The 24705-nt window shown below is 45.4% G+C and overlaps 1 protein-coding gene across 1 annotated transcript in view; it reads right to left on the bottom strand.

Annotated features, from left to right (window-relative positions):
* Positions 1-21896: 21896 nt before the first annotated feature.
* Positions 21897-24705, bottom strand: part of LOC147683085 (tetraspanin-15-like) — a 215614-nt gene continuing 212805 nt past the window's right edge. The window contains exon 8 of the mRNA XM_086943569.1: positions 21897-22307. Within this exon, the coding sequence (XP_086799695.1) occupies positions 22107-22307 (201 nt within the window). The 3' untranslated portion in view covers positions 21897-22106. The remainder of the gene's footprint in view (positions 22308-24705) is intronic.

The following is a 24705-nucleotide window of genomic DNA, read 5'->3' as shown; positions in this document are numbered from 1 at the left end:
TGGCCCGCTGCTGTCCTGCCTTCATGCGGTGGTGCTTCCCCTTACGGCTGGGTTGCCGCGTGTACATGAAAGCTCCGAGTTACCCACAGGTTCGGGAAGCACTCCAGCCACGGTGTACATCCATACACCCACAACCACGTCTCAGACTGCTGACGCGTTTCGAAATTCAATTCTTCTTCACAGGCAACATTCCACACAGTACACGGTGTTGCGTTGAGACCACTCTTTATTCCGTGCAAAAACATTAGCTGCCTTCTGATAGGCTGTCTTTAAATGCCTCCTGATAGGCTTAGGTGTTCTGGGAAATGTAGTCCACCAAGTACAGTTGCATGTGGAAATGTCTTTAAAAGACCCTCTGATGGGCCCCGAGGCGTGCGTGGTACTTCATAGGTGCCGTGGCTCCAAAAGACCAGGGTAAGTTTTCCTGCTCGATGGCCCGCTGCTGTCCTGCCTTCATGCGGTGGTGCTTCCCCTTACGGCTGGGTTGCCGCGTGTACATGAAAGCTCCGAGTTACCCACAGGTTCGGGAAGCACTCCAGCCACGGTGTACATCCATACACCCACAACCACGTCTCAGACTGCCGACGCAGGTTGTTGCCTAGGATTAGCGGGATAAGAGACGGGCGGTATTTCAATGATATAATACCTGACAGACTTAAACAAAACCACAAACCCGTAATACTCTTACCATATCCCTCGGGAGAACGTGCTATCTACATGGCATCAGGAACTGCTTATCTAAGCAGTGAGTGCGTACAGCCCTGCTAACATACGAGTGTACGGTGAAGCATACCGTCATTTTTCCAAAGAGTAACCTACGAGTGCAACTATCACTTTTTTCTTCACTTATACACGATGTGATAGGGCACTAGACCCCGTGCATCGTTGTTGTTTATAATTTAATATTTGTTTCAATCGGGCACTAGACCGATGGCAATTGATATATCAATTTCTTTTGTTAATTACATGTAATTTACGAGGGCATGTGATGCTTCCCTACATGTTCACTGATCAAGTGTATAAAACTCGCTTGGGACTTTGAATCGCATGTTACTTCCCGTTTCAAAATGGTGCCCAAATTGGGCAAATGTTGACATACAAAAGATTGTCATTCAAACTTTATACATAGTAAGCCGTATGAATTGAATATGGTTTCAGTAATTGTTACAGGTCACGTATCTCGACTATGACTGTGGTAACCCCTTCATATTACAATAGCCACTATGTCTATACTGAACCCTTGATAATAAGTACACTTAACAATGGCCGCCACATTTTCCATGTGTATTATGTACTTCTTTTATGTATATGACACAATGTGATCGGTTTGTTTGTACTTTAAAACTGCTCCTCACTTTGATAAGGTTAAACGTGTGAACAAGGCACCTCGGTGCTGAAACGTGTAGCGTGACTTTGGAAAATAAATCTTCAACAGCTGTACCACTTTGCGTGCGTGTGATACTTACTACGGTAAAACTTGCAACTATATATATATATATATATATATATATATATATATATATATATATAATATTTTTTTTGTTTTTTTTTAATTGAAAATGAAAAGTCACAATGAACACTTAGCAAAATAGATTAGGTTTAGCCAAAACCATTCTGATTCTCGGCTTCACTGAGACCATGTCCCAGTTTGGATCATGAAGGGAGAACAAGGGAATCCTACTCACAACGGAACCAGGGTAGCTAGTTATAACAGGGAAACAATGGTTCTTTTGGAATAGTAATTTAATAATAATAATCCACTGTAATGGGGCAGTTAGAGCGGGAGTAACGGAGTCTGAGGCCTTAATTAGTGATTTCAAAGAAGGCTTTATTTTGATGTAGGCTTTTCTTCTCCTGCTTGTCAGTCTCTCTCTAGCAAAAACTGCAGGATCCGTTTTAATGTTCTTGAGTGGCTCCAGGGTGAATATGCCAGTCCGGTCGTGGCCTCGGTGTGGACCGATTATCCAAAACAAAACAAAGAGAGAGAACAAAAAGAAATTGAGTTACTGGGACGTTCGGGTACATCTATCAGTGGGACCAGGAGTGAGGGAAACCAAGTGCGCAGGTGTTTGTACAGCTATTCCGAAGTGCTCGGGTGCTTGTGAGGGGGAGGGAGATCATAAGACTGTACAACTATTCACAAGTATTGCGGGCAGGCTTCTAATCGGCAGACTGGAGACGCCGTCCCACCCAACCGGCTACCTTGCCTCCTACCTCTGATAGCCACGCTCCTCCCCTGGGAGCGTGGCGGGGCGGCTCGTGAAGGCTTTGGCCTCCTGGCTTGCTGTAATCGCCTGGGCTCGTCTCGTCTTTTTCTTCCGCGATGTCCTCAAGGCTCCTCGTCTGCACACTCCTTCTTCGCTCATCAACACCTTCGTCCTCCGGGGAAACGCCGTCCGTTCTCTTCCGGGTTCGTCCTTCTTTTGGCTCAGCTGCCCTGATGACGTCGAAGAGGGGAGGAGTCTCGTCGTCTTGGAAGGCACTTTTAAAGGGGCCCGGTCCCTTGTTTTCCTGGTATTCCCTACAATGTTCACTCTCCTTGGGTTGCCAGTCTTCCTGAGGGTATGGGGAGTCACGCTGTTGAGAGGGGAGAGAAACGGGTGACAAGGGGACCTCTGACCACCAGTCACATTGTATGTTGTCATGGTCATCATAGGAACGACCCGTCCATCACATCCACATTTGTAAAGCGCGAACCATCACCCGTTAGGGTCTCTAGGCGCTGGGGGCCGTCGGGAAGATTAAGCAAGCTATTGCCCTGAGTCACATGGTGCTGGGCTAATCTGCCGCCAGCCGCGGGGATCGAACCGTGATCCCCAGATTCTGGAGTCAGTCTCCCTGGCCGCGGCGCCACACCTCTCCCTCTCCCAATAGTATGCAACTATATATAATTATATTTGTGAGCAATCGCGATAGAAGGGTTGTATTGATGTCATAGAAAGAGGTACCAAACACACTAAGGATTTCGTTATATAAATATGTTTGGATTATTTACACAATATATATCAACAATGTTATACATCAAAAGAGAGAGAAAAGCAATTGTGAAGAGGTGTCCCAAGTGTAGCATGAACATAACAGTTGAGTGACACAATGTGACAATATTTACAAGGTTTCAGGTATTTTTCTACTGAATACAACCCTTCTATCGCGATTGGCACAAATATAATTATATATAGTTGTATACTATTCCACAGGAACCATTGTTTCCCAATTTGAATCATGGCGGTTGAACTCCTCATGTCTATTGCAGCAGTTCACATTCAAGCGATGGATAGTACAAGTACACATGGAGTAGTGTTCCTAGGTGCAAGTGGCCCTCAATAGTTGTCAAGGGCACTCTTAGAAGTCCGAATAAACCACTGTTACACTGTGGGCCACCTGCAGGATTACGAGTGTGGTGGTCGGACTGCCATAGGACTGCTGCATCTGCCGGGGATCCAGGATCCTGCGGCGGTTGCGGAGTGGTCAGGATAAACAATATGCTGGTGGTGCCACTGCAGCACGGCCGACCATTTATTTATTCATAAAGTTTTTTCATGGTGGTGAGCCAAACAGGGCCCCCTGCTGCTCCTGGGCATGCATGTGGGCACATGTTGTGCCCCCTGGATCTGCACCCCGAGTTTCTGCACAGTGTGCTCTCACGGCAGCGGCCTCCATGTTAGGCTCTCCTATGAGCCTAACAGACCATTGCCATCAGACCGCTGCTGCACCGTCCGCCTGCCATGAATTACAAGTGCAATCCGGTGGGTGGGCGCACCATTGCCTTGGTGGTCCTCCAGCGGATGGCACGTTGGCAGCGCTGCTGGAGGACCGCCAAAATCGTAATAAGGCCCTATGTATTTCACTAGGTCTCCCTCAAGCCAAGGTCAGCGGCTATGCTACCTTAATACTGGTTTTCAAAACAAAGGTGGATAGAGATCTGCAGGTGATGGAGAGAGGTGACTGGGGATAAAACAGAGTGAGGGCGAGAAAGTGTGGAAGAGAAGGAGGGAAAAGGGATGGATGAAATGAGGGCAAATGGAGGGAGAATCTAAAGGAGGAATAGGATGATGAGAAAGAAACACAAAAGCAAAGTGGCGTGAAAGAGGGCTAACAAGAGAGAGAAAAGATTATAATGGGCAGAAGAGAACAGAGTGATAGTAGAGACAGGCAGAATGAACAGAGGAACGGAATGCAGAAGTGAGAGAGGGTGGGAAGGGGGGATGAGAGAGAAGGAGACTGAAGAGAGCAGGGAAAGAGTGAAAATGTGGGGAAGCACAGAAGCTAGCACTAAGCCAGAGTTACTACAACTCGATGAACCCCGCCATTCCTGGGGATAGTATGGAATTATTGACTTGGTAATATCACCCTTCTACAATATCAACTCCATCAGTGGTGCTCTGTGCTTGCGGTGGTGCAGTCCGTGTTTTCCGAGGAGATGCGAGGTGCTGTGTGAGGAAGCTGAAGCGGTTGTAGTGGCGGGCGCCGTGCGGCGTGTGGAGTGCTGCCTGCCTACACAAGCCAACATCTTCATCGAGTCGCTGAGCCCACCTGCCTACCGCCTACCGCCATCCCTGAACCGTCTGTAACGGACCCCAGCCGCACAGTAGCGCCGGCGAGTGAGGACCCAGCGGGGGACTGAGAACACCACTACTGCATCGCTACCGCACCTCGGCTCCCGGCTCCTGGCCAAGGAAAGCGGCGGTAAGACCCCGGGATTGCACACGGGAGCGGGAGACTCAATACAGTGTCGGCCCATCCACACTCCCTCCCTCTTCCCCCCTACTGCAGGAGCGGATCAGAGAACGGGAGCAGAGTGGAGGGGGTGAGGAGGGAGTGGGGTCACGAGCAGTCAGCTCTCATCAGCAACGGAAGCCCCCCTCCCCTCCCTGTAGGATATAGGTGGAGGAACCAGCAATTTTTTGCTCCTGTTTTTGGAAGCTGGGAGCAGTGAGCAGCACGGTGAGCAGAGCCGTGGAGAGAGCTGTAGGGGCGAACTTGGTCACCGCAATCACCTGTAAACAGACAAGCTATTCCGCTATTCCCCCCTTCATCGTGGGAGTTAGAGCAGTCAGTGAGGAGCCCGAGGCGAGGTGAGGGACCCGAATACCTGTGTGGAAGTGCTCTCCGTGCTCTCTGTGCTCCCCCTGCCGTGCCTGCTGGGACCATTGAAGCGCCCTCTGTCAGCCAGCCGTGTCGAAAGACTAGAGGGACAAGATTGCACAGTGGAAGCGGCCACCGGTCCAGAGGGGCAGAGGGGAGCAGCAGGAAGCTCTAGTTTCACCGGAGCTCTACAGAGGAGGTGAGTTCCACGCTGACTTTTCAAAGCTCAATTACAGCCGCGAGTAGGAACCCAATGCGGCAGGAACAGCGAATCCGAATTTTAAAAACAGCAGACACCGCAAACATTATTTTCAAAGCGGTAGAAGCCCCGTAAATTCGGAGTGAGCCGACAATTCCTTTGAAGGCTTCTTGAGCCTAACTAACTGTGCGGAGCTGGTAGCCAGTGCCAGCTAGCGCCTGTGAACTGGGGCGGGCGCCTTTCTGGCAACGTGAATGCTACTGGAGATTGAGAGACGAGGCACGTGGAATATTTATTCCCCGAAATTCTCCCCCACCATTCTACCCCCCACACCTACACTTTAACTAGGCAATATACTTCTTCCCCTGCTCCCCCTGCTCCTTTCATAAGCTTGGGTCGAGTTAGGGATTGACTGTGGGGTTTAACAAGATGGGTAAGCAAACAAGGAATTTCAGAGCAAGTATAAGTTCCTGAGGGCTCAGATAGCCGGGGGACAGAGGCAGTCTCTTACTGCAGTCGACTTGCGATCAATCACTGACTTACAGGATTCAGTCTGACTTCCAGGATCCAGCTGCCGTGTTTTCACGCCACCCAAAGCCTGTGTTTGTGCTTGTACACTCAAGGAGGCAGGCAGGCAAGGAGGACGGCGAACTGCCGAACCATTTACTGCTTACTAAATGAGTGGCCAATAAGAACTGACTTTGAGCAGTACCGGATCAAGGGGGATAAAAGGCAGCCTCTCCTGGGATGAGATTCAATCTACCGCAAGCAATTCGGTCCGTAGTGGAGAAGTATTGAAAAGATTGGATTGTTCATTGCCGAGCCCAGACCAGACCTCTCATTCTACCTCAGTGAGACATTTCCTTTTCCGGCCAAAGCAAAGGATGAGATCAGGGAAGCAGAGGTCTACAGCCCCACAAAAGAAACGGAACTGGAGAGATAAAAAAGAGACACCTACCATGGATACTGACCGGCTACTGAACCTGTCGCCAAGCGCTTCTGGAAGACCTGCAGTCAGCACGCTTCCGGTGCAATCTAAGAAAGCAGGCCTGGTGGCTCAACATCTATCCTATAATCAACCAAAAATAACAACAAAATTTGCCTTCCTAAAAGACGCAGGGTCAGCAGTCTTTTAGAGCAATATGAAAATTAAGGGTCTACCAATTCCCCTCAGTCCCACAGTGATCCTCAGCAAAGGCAGTTCAGGTGGTAACAACGTGATGGGAAAATCTATAAGCAACAAAGCGACAGCCACTAGTCAATTTGACGAGTTCACTCCAGCACTGGAGGAAGGAGGCGCTAACACGTCCATGCTGAGCAGCTTAGGGGCCCTCGCTGCCACAACCGTAGGAAGTTCCACAACAAAGACCACCTCAAAACAATCAATGCCCAGGTGCGACTCTGCAGCCAACTCTGAGGGCACACCAAACTCTACTCCTATCAACACTGACCGCTCAACCGAATTTAACAGTGAGTCAATGAGTGTTCCAGTAGCCAATTTGACTGCTTCTCCTGACGACAGTGCAAATAAAAGAGGCTATCATGCTGAGATACTAACAAATCCTAATCTTTCCATAAAAGAAAGTGCACTTGACTTGACTGCAGAGGGAAAAGCACTCCACACTTCTGTCTTCACACCATTCGCATCACAAGCACTTGCACCGCCCCCCGAGGGGGAGAAACAATGTGAAGCCCAAAGTGCCCAACATGACTTTACTGGGCCTGCAGCTTTGAAACATATGGAGGAAGCGCACGCTGTAGTGAGGGACCTCTCCTTCCTTGAATCCAAAGAGTGGGAAAAAATGCTGTCCTCATATGGTAAAGACGCCCCTGACCATTTTTTATCACCATCACCTCCAAACGAGGAGATGAAGGAGGAATTCAAACAAGAGAAGGCATGGGCTACAGCTTTGGATATCTAACAAAGGTCAGCGGATGCAATGACCTATGAAGCAAACAAAATGGACATTCAAATCAGCCTTTTGAACACACTAGCTGTGTACGTAGCTAAAATAGATGATAAAATTACAAACTTGAAAATTTGATTAGACGGGCACAAGAGGCCGCAGGACACAGACAACAAGGATGTGATTGTTCACCAATAATTGAGAAACTGAGCACGCTGCCGGCAATGATGGAAAACTGTTGGTAAACCTACAAGAAATCACAAACTCCAAGCCATCCCCCTCAAGCAACAGCAAGGATGACTCACGCCAAGTAACCAAAGAAAAGGTGGCAGCATATCCAGGGCTGTGTAGGGATGAAATCAATGCCATGTCCTCACCCCTGGACATATCAGCAACAGGCAGTTCAATCAACGACCAACAAAAATCCCCACTGGTGGGTAAGGCCACCTCACCACCTGTAATGGCAGAGTTTTTGGGCTCTATTTAGCAGTGATATAGACCTTAGTCTTGCTCACATCTAGTATAGGTATTCTTAGCCTGTGTTGGCCCTTTTAAGCCCTTTTTTCCAGACCTAGAAGAGGATAGCTGCTTAATATGATAATAGATCCTTTATTCTTGACTTTAACCTGTCTATTGCCTATTGGCTTTGACATATTAGACACATTGGTATGGTTTATGTAGGTATTCTGACAGAGCTAAGGGGCATTTCATCCCTTTCAGGCCTACAGGCCTAGAGCTAGAGGGACTCCATCTTGATGAAGCTGAGAGGCTTTTCAGGGTAAAGGCAAAGTTTATAGTTAAGGCTGTTTTTCACTTGGAGAGAACCGGTCTGGGCCAGCCCTTATCGGTAGGCTGTATTATTCTCTGTGTGGAAGACACAACAAAAGGCCGGCCGGCTGGGTGTGTGTCCTTGATGCGAGGTGATGCAGAGACCTGGTGGGCGGCAGGCTGATGGCTGGAACTTTCCATGAGGAAACAGCATTCTATATCAGTGAAGTGCAGAGGCGGAGTCAGTGAGTCGAGGAGAGTCGAGTGGAGGTGGCGAAGCCAGTCAGTCGTGTTAAGGTGGAGGAGTGGTAAGCAGTGGAGTGGAGTTGGCAGAGAGAGAGGGTTCAAGCTGGAGAGAGAGCTGAGTTGAATAGTGAGCTGGAACTGAAGGAAGCAGTCAGAAGCAGTTACTTATCAGGAGGAGGTGTGAATAGCTGGAGTCTGAAGTAATGCCTTTTAGAAGAGACGGAGGAGAGATCGTGGACTAACCTATGGGAGCAGATGGAGTTATTTGGACATTGGTGCAGAGACAGAGTGAATAAGCTAGTGGAATGAACGGTGATCAGAGCGGCAGGAACCATTAGATTGAAGCTGGAAGGTGGAGACAGTTCGTGGGGGAGAGGAGTCCAGTGCAAAGTGATCAGCGCAGAGGTGTACCCAAGAGTGCAGGAGAGAGGGAGAGTCTGAGATGAGCCAAGGCACAGACGAGAGAGGAACCCAGATGACAGCTAGAACAAGACTACACACTAATCAGGTGAACTCCACCCTTAATTTTGTCCTTATTCCCTAAGCTATTGTATGTCTAATCTTTTCTCTTTCAGCGGTGTGTTCTACCTATAGTCTTTGTCAGTTACAGATCTGTGTAAATGTTTATATTGTTCTAATAAACCCCTAGTTTGTATTAAACTAAAATGCGCCTTATATCCTTGTTCAATCTAGGTAAATGTATCTTCTAGGTGTTTACTAGGTACATGAATGGATGAGTAATCCCAATCAGGTAAGTGGTGATCACATAAATAGGGAGTGAGTGGACCTATGATGCCAAGAATAAGAGGTACATTATATTAATTGGCTAACTCCTAATATTGTAGTAGCAGACCCTTAGTGAAGAGACTTCCCAATATATATATATATAGGTGTTCATAGGAATGTGGTCGTCGTTGATATGCGGCGTTAGTGAGAACGTTGGGTAGGAGACCAGCGTGGATACCCACAAGATTGTGGCTTGCGTAAGTGAGAGCGTCAGGTGGGAGACTGGCGTGTAGGTTTGCAGGATTGCGAACCGTTTGGAAAAGGGAGCATTGGGTTCTGCAGGCCCATGTGTAGACGCACCGGATTGTGTGTCATATCTGCCCTAGGGTAGATCAGTCTGGGTCTGAGTGGCCGCGAGACTAACTGATGTATGAGTGTGGTGTAGGGTATGGATATCCTTAGTAATCAGTGAGTATTCTTAGTATCCCTATAGATTTAGTGGTGTTTTTAATAATATGAGCTTGTATATTGCGAGTTCCCCATCCTCAGGTAGGTACCCAGGTGCCTGGATAGTTGGTCCTGAGGAGGGATGTGATTACGTTCTGGCTGGGTTGGAGGGGCCCCTAGGGGCTGATCCATCTAATCAGAAAATCCGGCCATAACATTTGGCGTAGTCGGCATCTTACGAATCCTGTGTGTCCTGGCCATGTGCTTAGATAGTTTCCCATGTGTTCTGAGGGAGTGCCCTGAGCGCCGGTTCCATCTGGCGTAATGTTGCAGTTTATGTAGTATGTGTGACCTATGGGCTTGAACAGTTGCAGCGTGAGGAGATGGCATTACATCATGGCATTTGGCTTATTCAGGGTGGAAGGAATGGTTTTCATCTTGGTGTTTAAACTGTCAGGGTTGAAGGATGGCATTACATGAGGGAGACAGTTACATCTTTGTGATGGTCCAATTGTATAAATGTGTGTAAAAAATGCTTTTAAATTGCCCATTAAATTGCTTGCTGCATCTGCTTATGCTGTGCAATGTGAAATGTGTTCATTGTTATATGATCTGTGGAGTACTTTGCATATAGCTCCTTGTAAATATGGCTTATGAATAGCGCCATGTTAATGTGGCTTGTGAGGTGCATGTTCTCATGTTGATCTGTTGTGTTCCTTGTGAATTGCGCCTTGGATATATTGTTTGTGAAAAGCTTGTCTTGTAAATATGGCTTGTGAATAGCGCCATGTGGTCATGGCTTGGACAGGGCATGTTATCATTACGTTAGGCAGGAGAGAGCTGGATCTCTCTCGGGTGCTTGGGGATGACGTTTTGAAAATGTGTGTACGTGTTATCTGTAAACGTGAAGAGATGTGCTCATGACTTTCCCATGTATCCATGGACATTGGGGAACGATTGTGCTTGAGCTGCCAAAGGGTTAATATCTTGAATTGAGATGGCAGTCTTTATTTTTGACATGCTGTTTTACCTCGCATGGTTATTTGAACTGACTATAAAAGTCAGTGTATTATTTTAAGGATTGATGGTTTGATTTTGACTTTTTTTTTTGATTCCTTGGTCTGCCTATGTGCTTTGTCAGCTTCTTGACGGAAAGGTAACATCTTGTGCTTTGAGAAGGGTTCTGTTCATTTCACATTCTTTTTGAACTGCGTCTACGAATTTGTGTGGGTTTGCCTTGGAACTGTAAGTTATAAATCAACAAGTCGGATTGAGATAAGGGTTTGCACGGAGAGAGCTGTGTTCTTTTAAATACGCTTCTTAATATGCATCCATAGACGTGTGGAAAATTATTTTTGAATGCATGATTTAAAATGAGTGAAATGTTAAGGAGGTGGCCCGTTAGAATGCATGCTACGGGCTGTTTTCATTAATATTTCTTTGAGGGTTTTCCATCTAGAAAGGAATGTGCTGGTTGCAATGATCACAGGTTGAGAATAATCAATCTTGCCCGACAGTGCATGGTAACATGTGCTTTTAATTAGTGAAAGGCAACCGTGTGCTTTTGAAGAAAAAAAATGATATGTATTCTTATTATCATTTTCCCAAATGCAAAATGAAACTTTTTTTTATAAATGTGTCTATATGAAAAGTTTGCGCTATAAATTACACTGTAACGCATAATTACATGTTGTCCCTGGTTGAACAAAACACAATGGTGAAATATGTCTGCATTTTGTGTTGTTTTAAAATTATTTCTCTTTCAACAGCTGACAATGGTCCATATTAATTCGTTTTTTAAATACAGACTGTATGTGCAAAACTTAGTTGCCCCTTTCTAAATAAGTGCCCTTATTTTAATTATCTTGCCTTTAGCTGAATTAGTTAGACAAAAGTCTTTTTAGAAACTGGAGCTTTTAAGTAGCAGTACACTGTAACAGAATTGTTTTTTTTTTAGAATGCTGGCTTTCGTTAGTTAGTGCAATCAGGCCTGGGAACAAGCTTGCAAAGAATTTGTTTGTCGACCTTGGCAGACCAGCTGGTTTGTGAAGACAAGTTTTTTTTTCCCTGCAGGCTTCGGCTGCAGCCTGTCCTGTTTTTGATTGGCCATAATCCAATTTTGTTCCGCGGACGGCTTGTTTATTTAAGGGTGGGGTTAACTCGCTCTTCCTGGCTGTTGACGCAGGCGGCTTCATTGCCTGTTGATAAGGGACTCTTGCAGACTCTTGCCCTTGGAGTTAGTTAGTTGCAGTGGGCCTGGGCGGGCTTCTCTGATCAGGGAAATGGGAGGCTTGCAGTGCCCTGCTCCTGCTGTGAGATCATCATTTGGCAGTGATTCAAATTACTTCACACTGTAGCCTGGCTCCTGCTCTGAAGGGAGGGGCTGTCTTAGTAAGGATTAGGGTATGTTAGGCCCTGCTAAATTTACTTAAAAGTTAGATTTTGAATGTTTTTAATTAATTAGGATATTTTCTTTTCAATAATAAAAGGCACCCGGGGTGCTTTTTAAATTAAAATTTTATTTTTCAAGAATAATGATACTTGTTTTCTTGTCCTAGGTTGCTGGGTTGTGGTGTTGGTGTGGGTCGCCCCCCCTCCCACTTCCTTTTCTTATTTTAGTTTTTTACTTTCATGTTTTTATGTTAGTTTATTATTTTTGGAAGATGGAACCAGACCAGACCAGACCGGAAGGGTGGTGAATGGCCGCATCGGAGGAAGTGTCCGGATACCGAAGATGCAGGGTGGTGGCCTACACTGAAGCAACAAAATGGACATTAGACTTTTTTTTGAAGAACACAATTACACTTTTTTTAAATTTGTGACAGACTCCATCATCATAATTTTCCCAAAAGGATTTTCTTCTATAATCCCTTGGCCTGCATTATTCCCATGTTTTCAATCATTACAAGCAGGCCCCACTTTTAAAAGCAAATACATGTCATCATGGTTGCCAATGAAGGACTTTCTTTTTATTTGAATGGTGGTGCACACATGTGTTCCACAGTGTGAAGAAACTAAGTGATATATATATACACCAGCTGTCTTGTAGAAATGGGGTTGTTTTTTACTGTTCTTACATTCTCACCTTGATTGATCAAAGGGTGGTTACCTTAGACTTTGGATTGTTCTGGGAGGTGTGTCTTTTAGTATGATTATGTATTAATGTTTGCCCAAACCTTGAAAATAATTTGTCATGTCTACTTCTCAGATTTCACCAAAAAGTTTCTTTAAATTGACAAATGTCAGTAGGCCTCATTTAGGCCCATTGTTATTTTTATTCCACAAACAAGCCCCTACACCATTAAATTTCATGAGTCATCATTAGCTTAAGTTGACAAAAGTAGGTAGGCCTCATTTAGGTCCTTTGTTGTTTTCTCTTTAGAAGTTGAAACACATTTAGTTCTTAAGTTGTCCGAAGTAGGTAGGCCTCATTTAGGCTTAAGTTGTCCGAAGTAGGTAGGCCCCATTTAGGCCCCTTGCTGTTTTCATTCAACACATCAGTCCCTACATCACTAGACTTCACCAGTTATCACTAGAAGTTGAGGCACATTTGGTTTGAGGATGCTTTGGTTAGTTTCTGTTGTTATCAGATCCAATCCCAGATATGTTTCAGCATTCAAGTAAAGGGTGCTTTGATTTGTTTTCAGTTGGTTGTTAGGTTTGTATTCCCTACAATTGAGTTTCAGGTGGAATTTCCTTAAGTTGTCATTATTTTTAGGGAGTTTTTTAGTTTTTGATTTGTTGATAGATTGTGTTGATATTTGTCTATATGGATGTTATTATTTATAAGATGTTCGCAAGATAAGGATCTAAGGGTGGATGGCAGAGTTTTTGGCTCTATTTAGCAGTGATATAGATCTTAGTCTTGCTCACATCTAGGATAGGTATTTTTAGCCTGTGTTGGATAGATTGTGTTGATGTTTGTTTATATAGATGTTGTTGTTTATTGATGTTCGCAAGATAAGGATCTAAGGGTGGAATGTAATGGCAGAGTGTTTGGGCTCTATTTAGCAGTGATATAGACCTTAGTCTTGCTCACATCTAGTATAGGTATTCTTAGCCTGTGTTGGCCCTTTTAAGCCCTTTTTTCCAGACCTAGAAGAGGATAGCTGCTTAATATGATAATAGATCCTTTATTCTTGACTTTAACCTGTCTATTGCCTATTGGCTTTGACATATTAGACACATTGGTATGGTTTATGTAGGTATTCTGACAGAGCTAAGGGGCATTTCATCCCTTTCAGGCCTACAGGCCTAGAGCTAGAGGGACTCCATCTTGATGAAGCTGAGAGGCTTTTCAGGGTAAAGGCAAAGTTTATAGTTAAGGCTGTTTTTCACTTGGAGAGAACCGGTCTGGGCCAGCCCTTATCGGTAGGCTGTATTATTCTCTGTGTGGAAGACACAACAAAAGGCCGGCCGGCTGGGTGTGTGTCCTTGATGCGAGGTGATGCAGAGACCTGGTGGGCGGCAGGCTGATGGCTGGAACTTTCCATGAGGAAACAGCATTCTATATCAGTGAAGTGCAGAGGCGGAGTCAGTGAGTCGAGGAGAGTCGAGTGGAGGTGGCGAAGCCAGTCAGTCGTGTTAAGGTGGAGGAGTGGTAAGCAGTGGAGTGGAGTTGGCAGAGAGAGAGGGTTCAAGCTGGAGAGAGAGCTGAGTTGAATAGTGAGCTGGAACTGAAGGAAGCAGTCAGAAGCAGTTACTTATCAGGAGGAGGTGTGAATAGCTGGAGGAGGAGAGATCGTGGACTAACCTATGGGAGCAGATGGAGTTATTTGGACATTGGTGCAGAGACAGAGTGAATAAGCTAGTGGAATGAACGGTGATCAGAGCGGCAGGAACCATTAGATTGAAGCTGGAAGGTGGAGACAGTTCGTGGGGGAGAGGAGTCCAGTGCAAAGTGATCAGCGCAGAGGTGTACCCAAGAGTGCAGGAGAGAGGGAGAGTCTGAGATGAGCCAAGGCACAGACGAGAGAGGAACCCAGATGACAGCTAGAACAAGACTACACACTAATCAGGTGAACTCCACCCTTAATTTTGTCCTTATTCCCTAAGCTATGTCTAATCTTTTCTCTTTCAGCGGTGTGTTCTACCTATAGTCTTTGTCAGTTACAGATCTGTGTAAATGTTTATATTGTTCTAATAAACCCCTAGTTTGTATTAAACTAAAATGCGCCTTATATCCTTGTTCAATCTAGGTAAATGTATCTTCTAGGTGTTTACTAGGTACATGAATGGATGAGTAATCCCAATCATGTAAGTGGTGATCACATAAATAGGGAGTGAGTGGACCTATGATGCCAAGAATAAGAGGTACATTATATTAATTGGCTAACTCCTAATATTGTAGTAGCAGACCCTTAGTGAAGAGACTTCCCAATATATATAGGTGTTCATAGGAATGTGGTCGTCGTTGATATGCGGCGTTAGTGAGAACGTTGGGTAGGAGACCAGCGTGGATACCCACAAGATTGTGGCTTGCGTAAGTGAGAGCGTCAGGTGGGAGACTGGCGTGTAGGTTTGCAGGATTGCGAACCGTTTGGAAAAGGGAGCATTGGGTTCTGCAGGCCCATGTATAGACGCACCGGATTGTGTGTCATATCTGCCCTAGGGTAGATCAGTCTGGGTCTGAGTGGCCGCGAGACTAACTGATGTATGAGTGTGGTGTAGGGTATGGATATCCTTAGTAATCAGTGAGTATTCTTAGTATCCCTATAGATTTAGTGGTGTTTTTAATAATATGAGCTTGTATATTGCGAGTTCCCCATCCTCAGGTAGGTACCCAGGTGCCTGGATAGTTGGTCCTGTGGAGGGATGTGATTACGTTCTGGCTGGGTTGGAGGGGCCCCTAGGGGCTGATCCCATCTAATCAGAAAATCCGGCCATAACACCACCTCAAGTGGATCAGGATTTAGTAGATCAGACTGGCAAGGTGAAAAGACAAAGGAAGCGAAAAGGACGCAATAAGAACTGTAGGACCAAACAAGATCTGAGCCTATACCCTATGTTCAACATACTCAGTCGAGCTGCAGCTATAGACCACAAAGACTCAAGAAGAATTGGTGAGCCAACAAACTAACAAGCAGTTCAAATAACCCCTCTGGAAAGCAGTAAACAAGAAAAGATTGGCACCCTGTTTTCTGCAACAGAAAAGGTCGCTGTCGGGGGAGATCAGCATCACTTGGCTAATAGGGGTGAAAAAGAGTTAACCATAACAAGCCAAATAGCATTTTTTGACCCAATGCCGCCGCAAGAGGCCGGGGGCCAAAGTTCCACCGGGCCCAAGGATCCACTTGGAAGCACCAATCCAGCAAATCCGACTCTAAGCAGCAGCTTACATCAAGACCTTTCAGGCAACTTTACATTACTGTGGAAGGGCAAGGGAGGTGAAGCTCGAACCGCCCGTGGCACAAATCAAAAGAGCTCTAGTGAATGGAACATGCCACCGCATACACTCAATTACAAAACAAGGAACGTGCAAATACCAGGACCCCCGACAGGAGCAGATCCAACGCACTGGGCTCAAACAACAGTGCCTCACTCAAGACTCCCAGTGGCCCCCGTTCATGAAGATCCAACTTTTACTCTCTTTTACCCAGAATACAAGTCCGAAGGCAGCTGCGACATATTAAACCGCGTGAATATCATTAAACTGATAGAAGCGACAGGCCTGTCTAATGTCGTAACCTCACAGGACATCAAATCAATAGAATTCATCCCACCAGGTCAGGGTCAAATAAATGAAAGCACAAAGGTCACTTGGAGCTCGATAGAGGCAATGAACAATATCTTACGACAAACTGAAACCTTTAAGCAATGGGGCATAATCATACTACCTGGTAGGGAACCAGGCTACCCACATGTTCTGCAAGAAACCAGAGGCCGTGAGCGACCCATGTGCCGGAAAAAGAGCGGTCTACTCAATCTTGAGGAGCGCCCGTGATAAAACTCCTTCCTCTGTTCCAAAAGCACCATATGTAAGAGAGGAACAGCCCACGCTCAAAAGGGACTCAGAAGAGGCCGGCACATGGTCTTGGTTGGCAGGCTCCTTAAATGCGACCCGGCTGCTCCGCTGACATCATAAAAACAGAACCGGCCACAACACTTGCCCACTAAGGATATGCTCCTGGAACATTAATGGGCTTTCAAGCAAATTGGAAGATACAGCAACAATCTCCTACTTACGATCATTTGAAATAAAATTACTTCAGGAGACATGGCTCGTGGAGCCGCAGCACATAGAAGATTTCAAAACACATCATATTCCAGCATTGAAATTGAAATCTTCAGGAAGAGGCAGTGGTGGCTTAGCAATTTATTTATCAATAAAAAATGCAATCACCTCATGGGACCTCGCTAGCACTTCCCAATTTCTTCAGTCGGTAGGAATCTCATTTAGCACAAATAAAAGCCAGACCAGATCCATCACTCTAATGAATGCATATGTTCGTCCAAATCCAGCGTCAAGGGAATCTTTCACAGGTGAGGTGACTGATTTAGTGTTAAGAACGAAATCTGGACTCTCAAACACAGATATAATACTAACTGGCGACTTCAATATGTGGCTAATGTCCCACCTAGAGAAAAATTAGGTAACCAAAACACAGGAAAGCGTCTGGGCCATACCTCCGCAGGTCCTTCCAGGATGGCACAAGGAAGACCGGTTAGGACGCTCCTTACAAAGAAACCTGGAACATATGGGCTTTAGAGCCCTCAATGGCCGTTTTCTTCCTAACAAACCACCTGGCCTTTCATACTTATCGAAAAATGGTGCATCTTTAATTGATTACACCTTTATTAGCCTCCCTCTCCTGCATCAAATACTGGGTTTTGGATTCGGTAACAGAATAGAAAGCGACCACAGCCCTCAAGAACTATCGCTTAGCACTAGTCTAGTGCAAAATGCTGAGGCAAAGGCTCAAGCTTTCGAAAGCTACTCGATCAACTTGAAACAAATTAAGTGCTCAGTTAACAATCTACAGCAGGTAACAACGGAGGCAAACATTTTTTGGAGAGTACTAGTAGGACAACCAAGGATCTTATGGTTAATTGGACGTCATTCACAACGAATTTGACAGACAGATACGCAAAAACAATAACGCACATAAAATCAAATGGGTTGAAGCAGTCATCCTCAGGGAACCCAGCGATACGATCAGCAAAAAGAACTATGAACCGGCTATGGCGGGAACTAAAAACAAAGCCAATGGACCAACCAACAACAATAAAACTGAGAGAAGCCCGTAAACTCCTGAAGATAGCAAAAAGAGAACATCGCAGGGCTCACTGGAATTCTTTCTGGGCTAAATGACACCATGACATTAAGTCAAATAATTCTGCGAGGTTCTGGCGTACTATCAACAGTCTTGGAGGGAATGCCCCGAAAGCCGAAAGCTGGGTCATCGAATAACATCCCTCCCCACCTCCATGTGGCCATCGTGTCTAGGAGCTCTTCCACAACCTAAGAAAGAACTCAAAAGCTTAGGGTTCTGGTTGGAACAAGACCTCTCTTTGAAAACTCAGGCCAAAAAGACGGCTGGTACCTGTGTGGGCCTACTTCCCTCAGCTCGGAAGATTCTCCCCCTACTCCCGACACGGTCCCAAAAATTGCTCATTCAAGGTCTCATCTTATCCAGATTAGACTACAGCAACGCCCTTTTCATGGCTGCGCCTGAATCCACTATTAACATCCTTCAGCGAACCCAAAACGCAGCAGCGAGGCTGTTGACAGGCACCGCCCGGAGAGCATCAGCAAAACCAGCTGTCCGTGAAAGGATCAAATTTAAGGCTCTATGTATCACTCACAGATCCTTGCAGGGTAATGGGCCCCCTATGCTAGGGACAATACTCTACCCCTATAAAACTTCCAGGTCCCTGCGCTCATCTCAAGGCAACTTGGCCACTGTTCATAGAGTCAAGAAGGCCCGCACTGGAGGGCGACGTTTTTCGGTCACGGCAGCAACCCTGTGGAATTCTCTGCCATCCCGGATGCGAATTGAACCAAACTATATGAAGTTTCGGAAGCTGCTGAAGACATATCTTTTCCCACAATAATTTTAAAATTCACTCCCTTCACCCCCTCGCCTCCCCTCAGTTTTCCATTGCACTCTCAGCGCTGGGACGCTCTCGGGCAGCCATGCGCTTTATAATCCTTTTTCATTTCATTCAAACATACTGGAATCTGAGTGGTACTCTTTCCTGTACATCCACTTCAATGATCAACAAAAAGACACATTTGATCTGTACCCCGGAGGAGAGGGCAGCAAAGCTTTAAAAATAACAAACATGCCTCCAGAGCGAATAACTTAAATGCTATCTACGGAAGACCCACCCCACCAAAGCAGATTACCTGAAAAGCAATCAGTAAGTTCAAATCATCCTAACAACATCATTCAAAGCATTGTCCCGGTGGACCTAATTGAAAAACAGATCAAAAAGGGCCGGAAAGAGGGAGCTCCGGGCCCCGGAGGTATCCCCCAGCTTTGTTCAAGGAGGACTCGGCCTTCTGGGCTTCTAAACTATTGCCACTCTTTACTTCCATCTTACAAGAGAATGTCATTCCGCCCTCTAGGCAAGGTTCAATTCCCGTGCCAATATTTAAAGGAGGGGATAGGAAATCTCCAGGAAGTTATCGATTGGTTGCCCTCATCGATAATGAAGCAAAGTACTTCGCTGGGACACTGCTGAACTCTCTTCGGGCATGGGCTGACGAACATTCAGTGATTCCTCCGAATCAAACCGGATTTACAAGTGATACAGGTACCTCAGTTAATCTCATGACTCTCTCCTGCTTGATAGACCAGGCGGTAACTAGCTCTAGCTTGTTCTACATGGGATTCATAGATTACAAAGTTGCATTTGACAACATCAACAGGGCTATGCTCTGGCAGAAGCTGTCCAGACTGAATATCCCAAATGACCTTTTGAGAGCCATACAGCTTCTGCACCAGGACACGTGGGTCAGGATCAAGGTCGGGGACGGATCCAGACTTTCACGACCGATTGCACATACTAAAGGACTAAAACAACGGTGTGTCTTGGCCCCCACACTTTTTTATCTATTCTTATCAGATTTCCCAGAAGCCTTAAATATGGTAAACTCCCACCCTCCTAAACTAGCCAGCCTACATCTGTCAAACCTCAGATATGCCGACGACGTAGTTCTCCTAAGCAACACAAAGATTGGCCTACAAAGACTTATGGACGCCACGGCCAAATACTCAATAAAGAACAAGCTGCAGATAAATAATAGAAAACGAAAATTCTAGTGGTCCGTCCAGGGAGGCCCAAGAAGCTGGCATGGCTCCTAAATTCTGAAAGCATCATAGAATCCAAGTGCCAAAAGTATCTAGGACTTCTCTTCGATAACAACAACAGATTCAAAACCCACCTAGAAGAGCAAAAAAAGAAGGGAGTGGCACTATCATTCACACTTAGTTCTATTCACAAGAAGCTTTTTGGCCCAACATTCGCCCCAACACTGCAGGTAGCACAGGCAAGAGTTATTCATACACTAACATATGGAAGCGAGGTGCTAAAAGGCTTGATAGCGGCCAATTGGACAAAATCATTGCGAAAATCTTCAGAACAGTGTTCCAGTTACCATCACACATGTCACCTGCCCAAATGAGGCTGGAATTGGGCATCTGCAACCAATCACTGGCCAGATTGATGAGTTTCCTAATGTGCTGCCACAAACTGAGGTTGTCAAAAGAAGGCAGCTTAGCGCAACACCTATGGTTAAATCTGCACATGAAACGATGGCGGGCAGGGTACGATTACTGGGCAAGAGTACTTAAAACATTAAGCCTGAATGAAGTTTGGGATTTACAAGTTAGCCAAAACTAATTCAAAAGGCTAGGAAAAATAAGTGTAAAATAAGTGTAAAGAAACTCTCTTTACTAAAAGATAAGGCAAGTTCGCAAGAAGAAGTCATGGCTGGATGACTCTTGGATCGTACGACCAGCTGAAGCCTCAGGGGCATCTAATTCTGTAGTTAACCACACGCACCAAACTTTGCTTTCTAAAACTAAGAATGGGAGTGATTAACTTGTCCAGCCATCTTCCCAAATGGAAAAGAGAACAAGTCCAGCAATTCTGTCGGCTCTGTGGAAATCAAAGGGAAGACATAACACATATCCTTTGCCTGTGTCCAAGTCTGCTGAAGGAAAGAAGGTCCCTTTTACGGAGAGGCTGGATCACCAACGAGGTCAGATCATGTAGAGCCGCAACGAGGTCAGATCATGTAGAGCCTGCTTTGATCCATGGAACACTAGCCTAAACTGTGCTCTAGTAAGGTTTATGGATCATGCTGCAAAAAAACTAGGGAAGTGACTCATTAGCAGCAACCCCCACCAGAAAAAAAAAAACGGCAGAACCTCCTTGCAGGACAAGAGGAGCTCTGTGCACAGATCAGCACACTCCGGGACTTGATCTACAAATCCGGGTCATCATTATCAACGAGCCAAAGGGTCAAAACTATTGTGTCGGCTAAAGTGCAATTACGATTGTGCATTCTGCAAAAATGGGGGGCTTGGGGGCCTTTTACTAAGAATGGGGGTCTAATTTGAAATTTGGAACATTACCACATTGCTTCAAAGGGTTACATCTAATGTGTCGGCGAAAGGGCTATTACGATCATGCACTCCGCAAATATGGGCGACACGCAGTTCCTTTTATAACGAACCTGGATTTATCTTCTTTTTAATGTGCAATAACTCTTTATCTTTTGTAACTTGCAAAGGTTTTTTTTAAATCATGCAATAAAGTTTTATTATTATTGAACTCCAAATATCGATCTGCATAATGCTGTCAAGGTAAGCAGGTGTGGAAAATATTAAGTCTACCGTCCCCTAAGTATGCTTACCTTGACAATATTATGCAAGGCAACATTTTGGAATCTAGGATATTGCATGTTGATATTTGTCCTCTCAATATTGTGACATACTACACATTCAGGAGAGTCCTTATTGATGGCATACTTTCCTCTGTTTAAATTCTTCCCGATTTCCGCAATCAGTATACAATTACACCAGATCAATTGTGGCACCGAGAGAAAAGCTGCATAAAAGAGAATGAAAGAAGAGAAGTTGTGACAAGCTGCAAAGAAGTGGAGCAAGGAGAAATTAGGATGATAGAAAAGTTAAAAGAAAGTCGCCAAAGGGAGAGGCCCACTCCCCCCCACCCTGGAATTTCTCGGGTGTGGTGACAGACTTTAACAATCTGTCAAGTCCAAAGTTCTTATTAGAAGAAATACACCCAGCAGCAGATAGGGCCAGGTAAACCGAAGAACATGTAGGGTAACCATCAATACACACAACTACTACTAGTACCCTTAAACCTATATTTCACCTCCTGGACTGTTTTCAACTATCTTGCCCTACCTTTCAAAAGGCGACAACATGTATACTGACATGAAATAGGTTTTCCAACAATGTGCACCGTTAATTGTACTGCACCATGGTAATACTTTTACTTGCCCTCCAATAGGTATGTTAGGATAGAAAAAATCTAAATGATTGCAAATAGACCAAACATTTATTTTAAAAAATTAAAAAAATAAAACATGTACAGTACAAAACATCGGCTGACAAAATGTGGATGAGGACACATCAAATTATTTTGCCAAGTCCTGGCTGAATATAAAATCCATAATCTATATAAATTAAAAGTCATATTGTTTTTCAGCAAGTTTCATCAGAACATTTCGGTTTGTCGTGTGGTTGACTTCAGTCTTCGGTGTCATCCATGTCCACGCTGACAGGAATATATCCATCCTCCCTAGGGATGCAAAGGCACCAGCCTGCACCGCTTAGGTCCAATGCATCGAAATCAAAGACCTTCAGGATTCTGAAGTCAACCTCGTCACATTTACGCCGCAGTGCTAACAGCCTTTCCCAATACAGCCATGTCAAAATAAGGCCCAGTACCTGCAGGAAACACAACATAAAAGAACATGTATATCACCGAATGCAATGTGTGGTATGCATATAATTCTACAGCCAAACCGAAAACAAAAACATACAATTTCGCCCAATATTTCATTCACTATATTAAACAACATTGTGAAATTTAATGAGTAAAATAAACCATGTGAACAAGAAATGTATTAGAAATACAACAAATGCAACAGCTAACTGCATTTATACAGCACATAAAATACCCAGGGGTCTCTAGACACTGACTCCAGTCTTCAATCCCAAGGCTACCAGCATACAAATGACAATACTAAATAAATACTGGCCTTCCAGCTTTACCAGGACATAGTTTTCACCTTCAGAAGGCTAAACTCATGGCCCCAAATTTAATAAAGGGGGCACAAACGTAACAATTTGAAAAGATGCGCAACTGAAATGTATTGGTTCCATTATGGTCATTTACTCATAAGTATGGAGACACGTTATTTATCGAGCTACAGCATATACAGTAGTCTCCGACATCAAAAAGGGTCGTATGGGCCTGAAAATCCCAATTTATTTAAAGAGTTTTATATAGCGCTGGCTAGACCCGAAGGGATCAGAGCGCTTTACATGAGAATCAACAATGTAACAGAAAAGTCCAACAATTACAAAATAAATCCCCCCAAAAATAGGCAATACAATTAGGAGAGGAGAGAAACGAGAGCGAAAAGTAGTAGAGGGGGCAGGGGAGGTGAGAAAGGGAGGATAAAGGAAGAGACAATAAGGAGAGATGAAAATAGGTCTATCTAAAGACCGACTGGGTAGGTGATGACCAAGGAGGGAATCCATGGCCCATCTCCCCTATAGCTAAACCAGTTAGCTCCATCAGACATCAGACAAAATAGTTCAGTCTCAATACATTGAGAGAGGGGAGAAGGAGAGACAAAAATAGAAGGAGGATGCGGGAGAAGACCACAGGAGAGACGAAAGGAAGTGCAACAATGAGGTTCAACACTATAAAAGAAAAAGATCAACAATTACACAATACATCAAACAATCAGCATTACATTAGGAGAGGAGAGAAAGGAGAGAGAAAAGTAGTGGGAGGTAGGGGAGGTGAGAAAGTGAGGATAGGGGAAGAGACAACCGTAGAGACAAAAGGAAGTCAGTCTAAAGACCGACTGGGTAGGTGACGACCAAGGAGGGAATCCAAGGCCCATCTTCCCTATAGCTAAACCAGGTAGCTCCATCGGGCATCAGACAAAATAGTTATGTCTCAAGTGTTGAGGGAAGAGGTTCACAGAAATACAGGGGGGAGACGAAGGGCAGGGGCAGGTGAGGGCAGAGGACAGAAGCTGGAAAGAGTAGGAGTGGAGAGGGGAGAGGGTTGGGGGAAGGGAGAGGGGGAAGATAAGGTTAGGAGAGACGCGGGAGCATTTGCCCGAAATCTGTCTGGGTAGGTGATAGTCAAAGGAGGGAGTCCAAAGTCAATCTCCCCTATAGCTCGCGAGGCAGTTCCACCGGGCATCATACAAAAGTAGCTAGGTCTCAGCTGTCTAGGGAAGTAAGCAGGGAAAAAGGACCAGGTGGGTGACCTTTCTGTCATGACTGCGTTGTTTGGGTGCCTCCCGGTGTATACCAGAATTGTGCTGGGTCACGGAGACTCTTTATATTGTTGTGTCTTTGTTTTGTTGCACCCCTCCTTCTTGTTGCTGTTAACCTGGCGGCTTTCTGTAGTCCGGTTTTAAGATGGTTGCCTTTGTGCCCTCATGTGTGACCTGTGGTGTCTACACAGTGCTTCCCTGTAGCCCCTCAGCAGCCTCTTAGAACCGCTTCGAATTTCCAGTCCTCACTGAGTGTAAGGAGGTGTTCTTCAATTTTCCTGTTTGTTCCCAATACACGTGAGGCAGGGTGGGGACTGGCCGTCATGGCATAGAGGTAGTTAGATTCTGCTTAACGAAGCTTGTTGGCACTTGTGCTGAATGGGGCTTCATTAGCTTGCATTTCCCCCTCAGTCAACGGGGAATACTCATCGGCTGTTCACGCTCAGCCGTCCCTTCCTCGTCTTAATTGCACACCATTTTGGCGTCAGGTGCGGGTTTCTACGAGCTGTTCCCGGCGGGCCTTCATCTCTATCTGGAAGGAGCGGCGAAAATAGCGAAGGTGCTGGGGTGATCAACTACTCACCAAGCACTCCGCTGAGAAGTCCCGACCAGGCGCAAAGAAAGCACTGTCCAGAATTTAGGGCCCCCGGGACTGCCTTGCTGCGGACGCCATTTTGGGGTCAGGCATCTGTTCCCTCTGCTCATAAAAGTACTCGCATAGAGTACAACAGGACAATTGTCCAAGCTGAGATCACCCTACTTATTCCCACGGAACTCCTGCTCTAATGGGGATGGCGAGTAAAGTGGCAGCACGCTCCGTCTCG

This window comes from Lissotriton vulgaris, chromosome 11 (assembly GCF_964263255.1).
Source record: "Lissotriton vulgaris chromosome 11, aLisVul1.2, whole genome shotgun sequence".
Lineage (NCBI taxonomy): Eukaryota > Metazoa > Chordata > Amphibia > Caudata > Salamandridae > Lissotriton > Lissotriton vulgaris.
The sequence above is the reverse complement of the archived record's forward strand: the minus strand, read 5'-3'. Positions and strand labels throughout refer to the sequence as shown.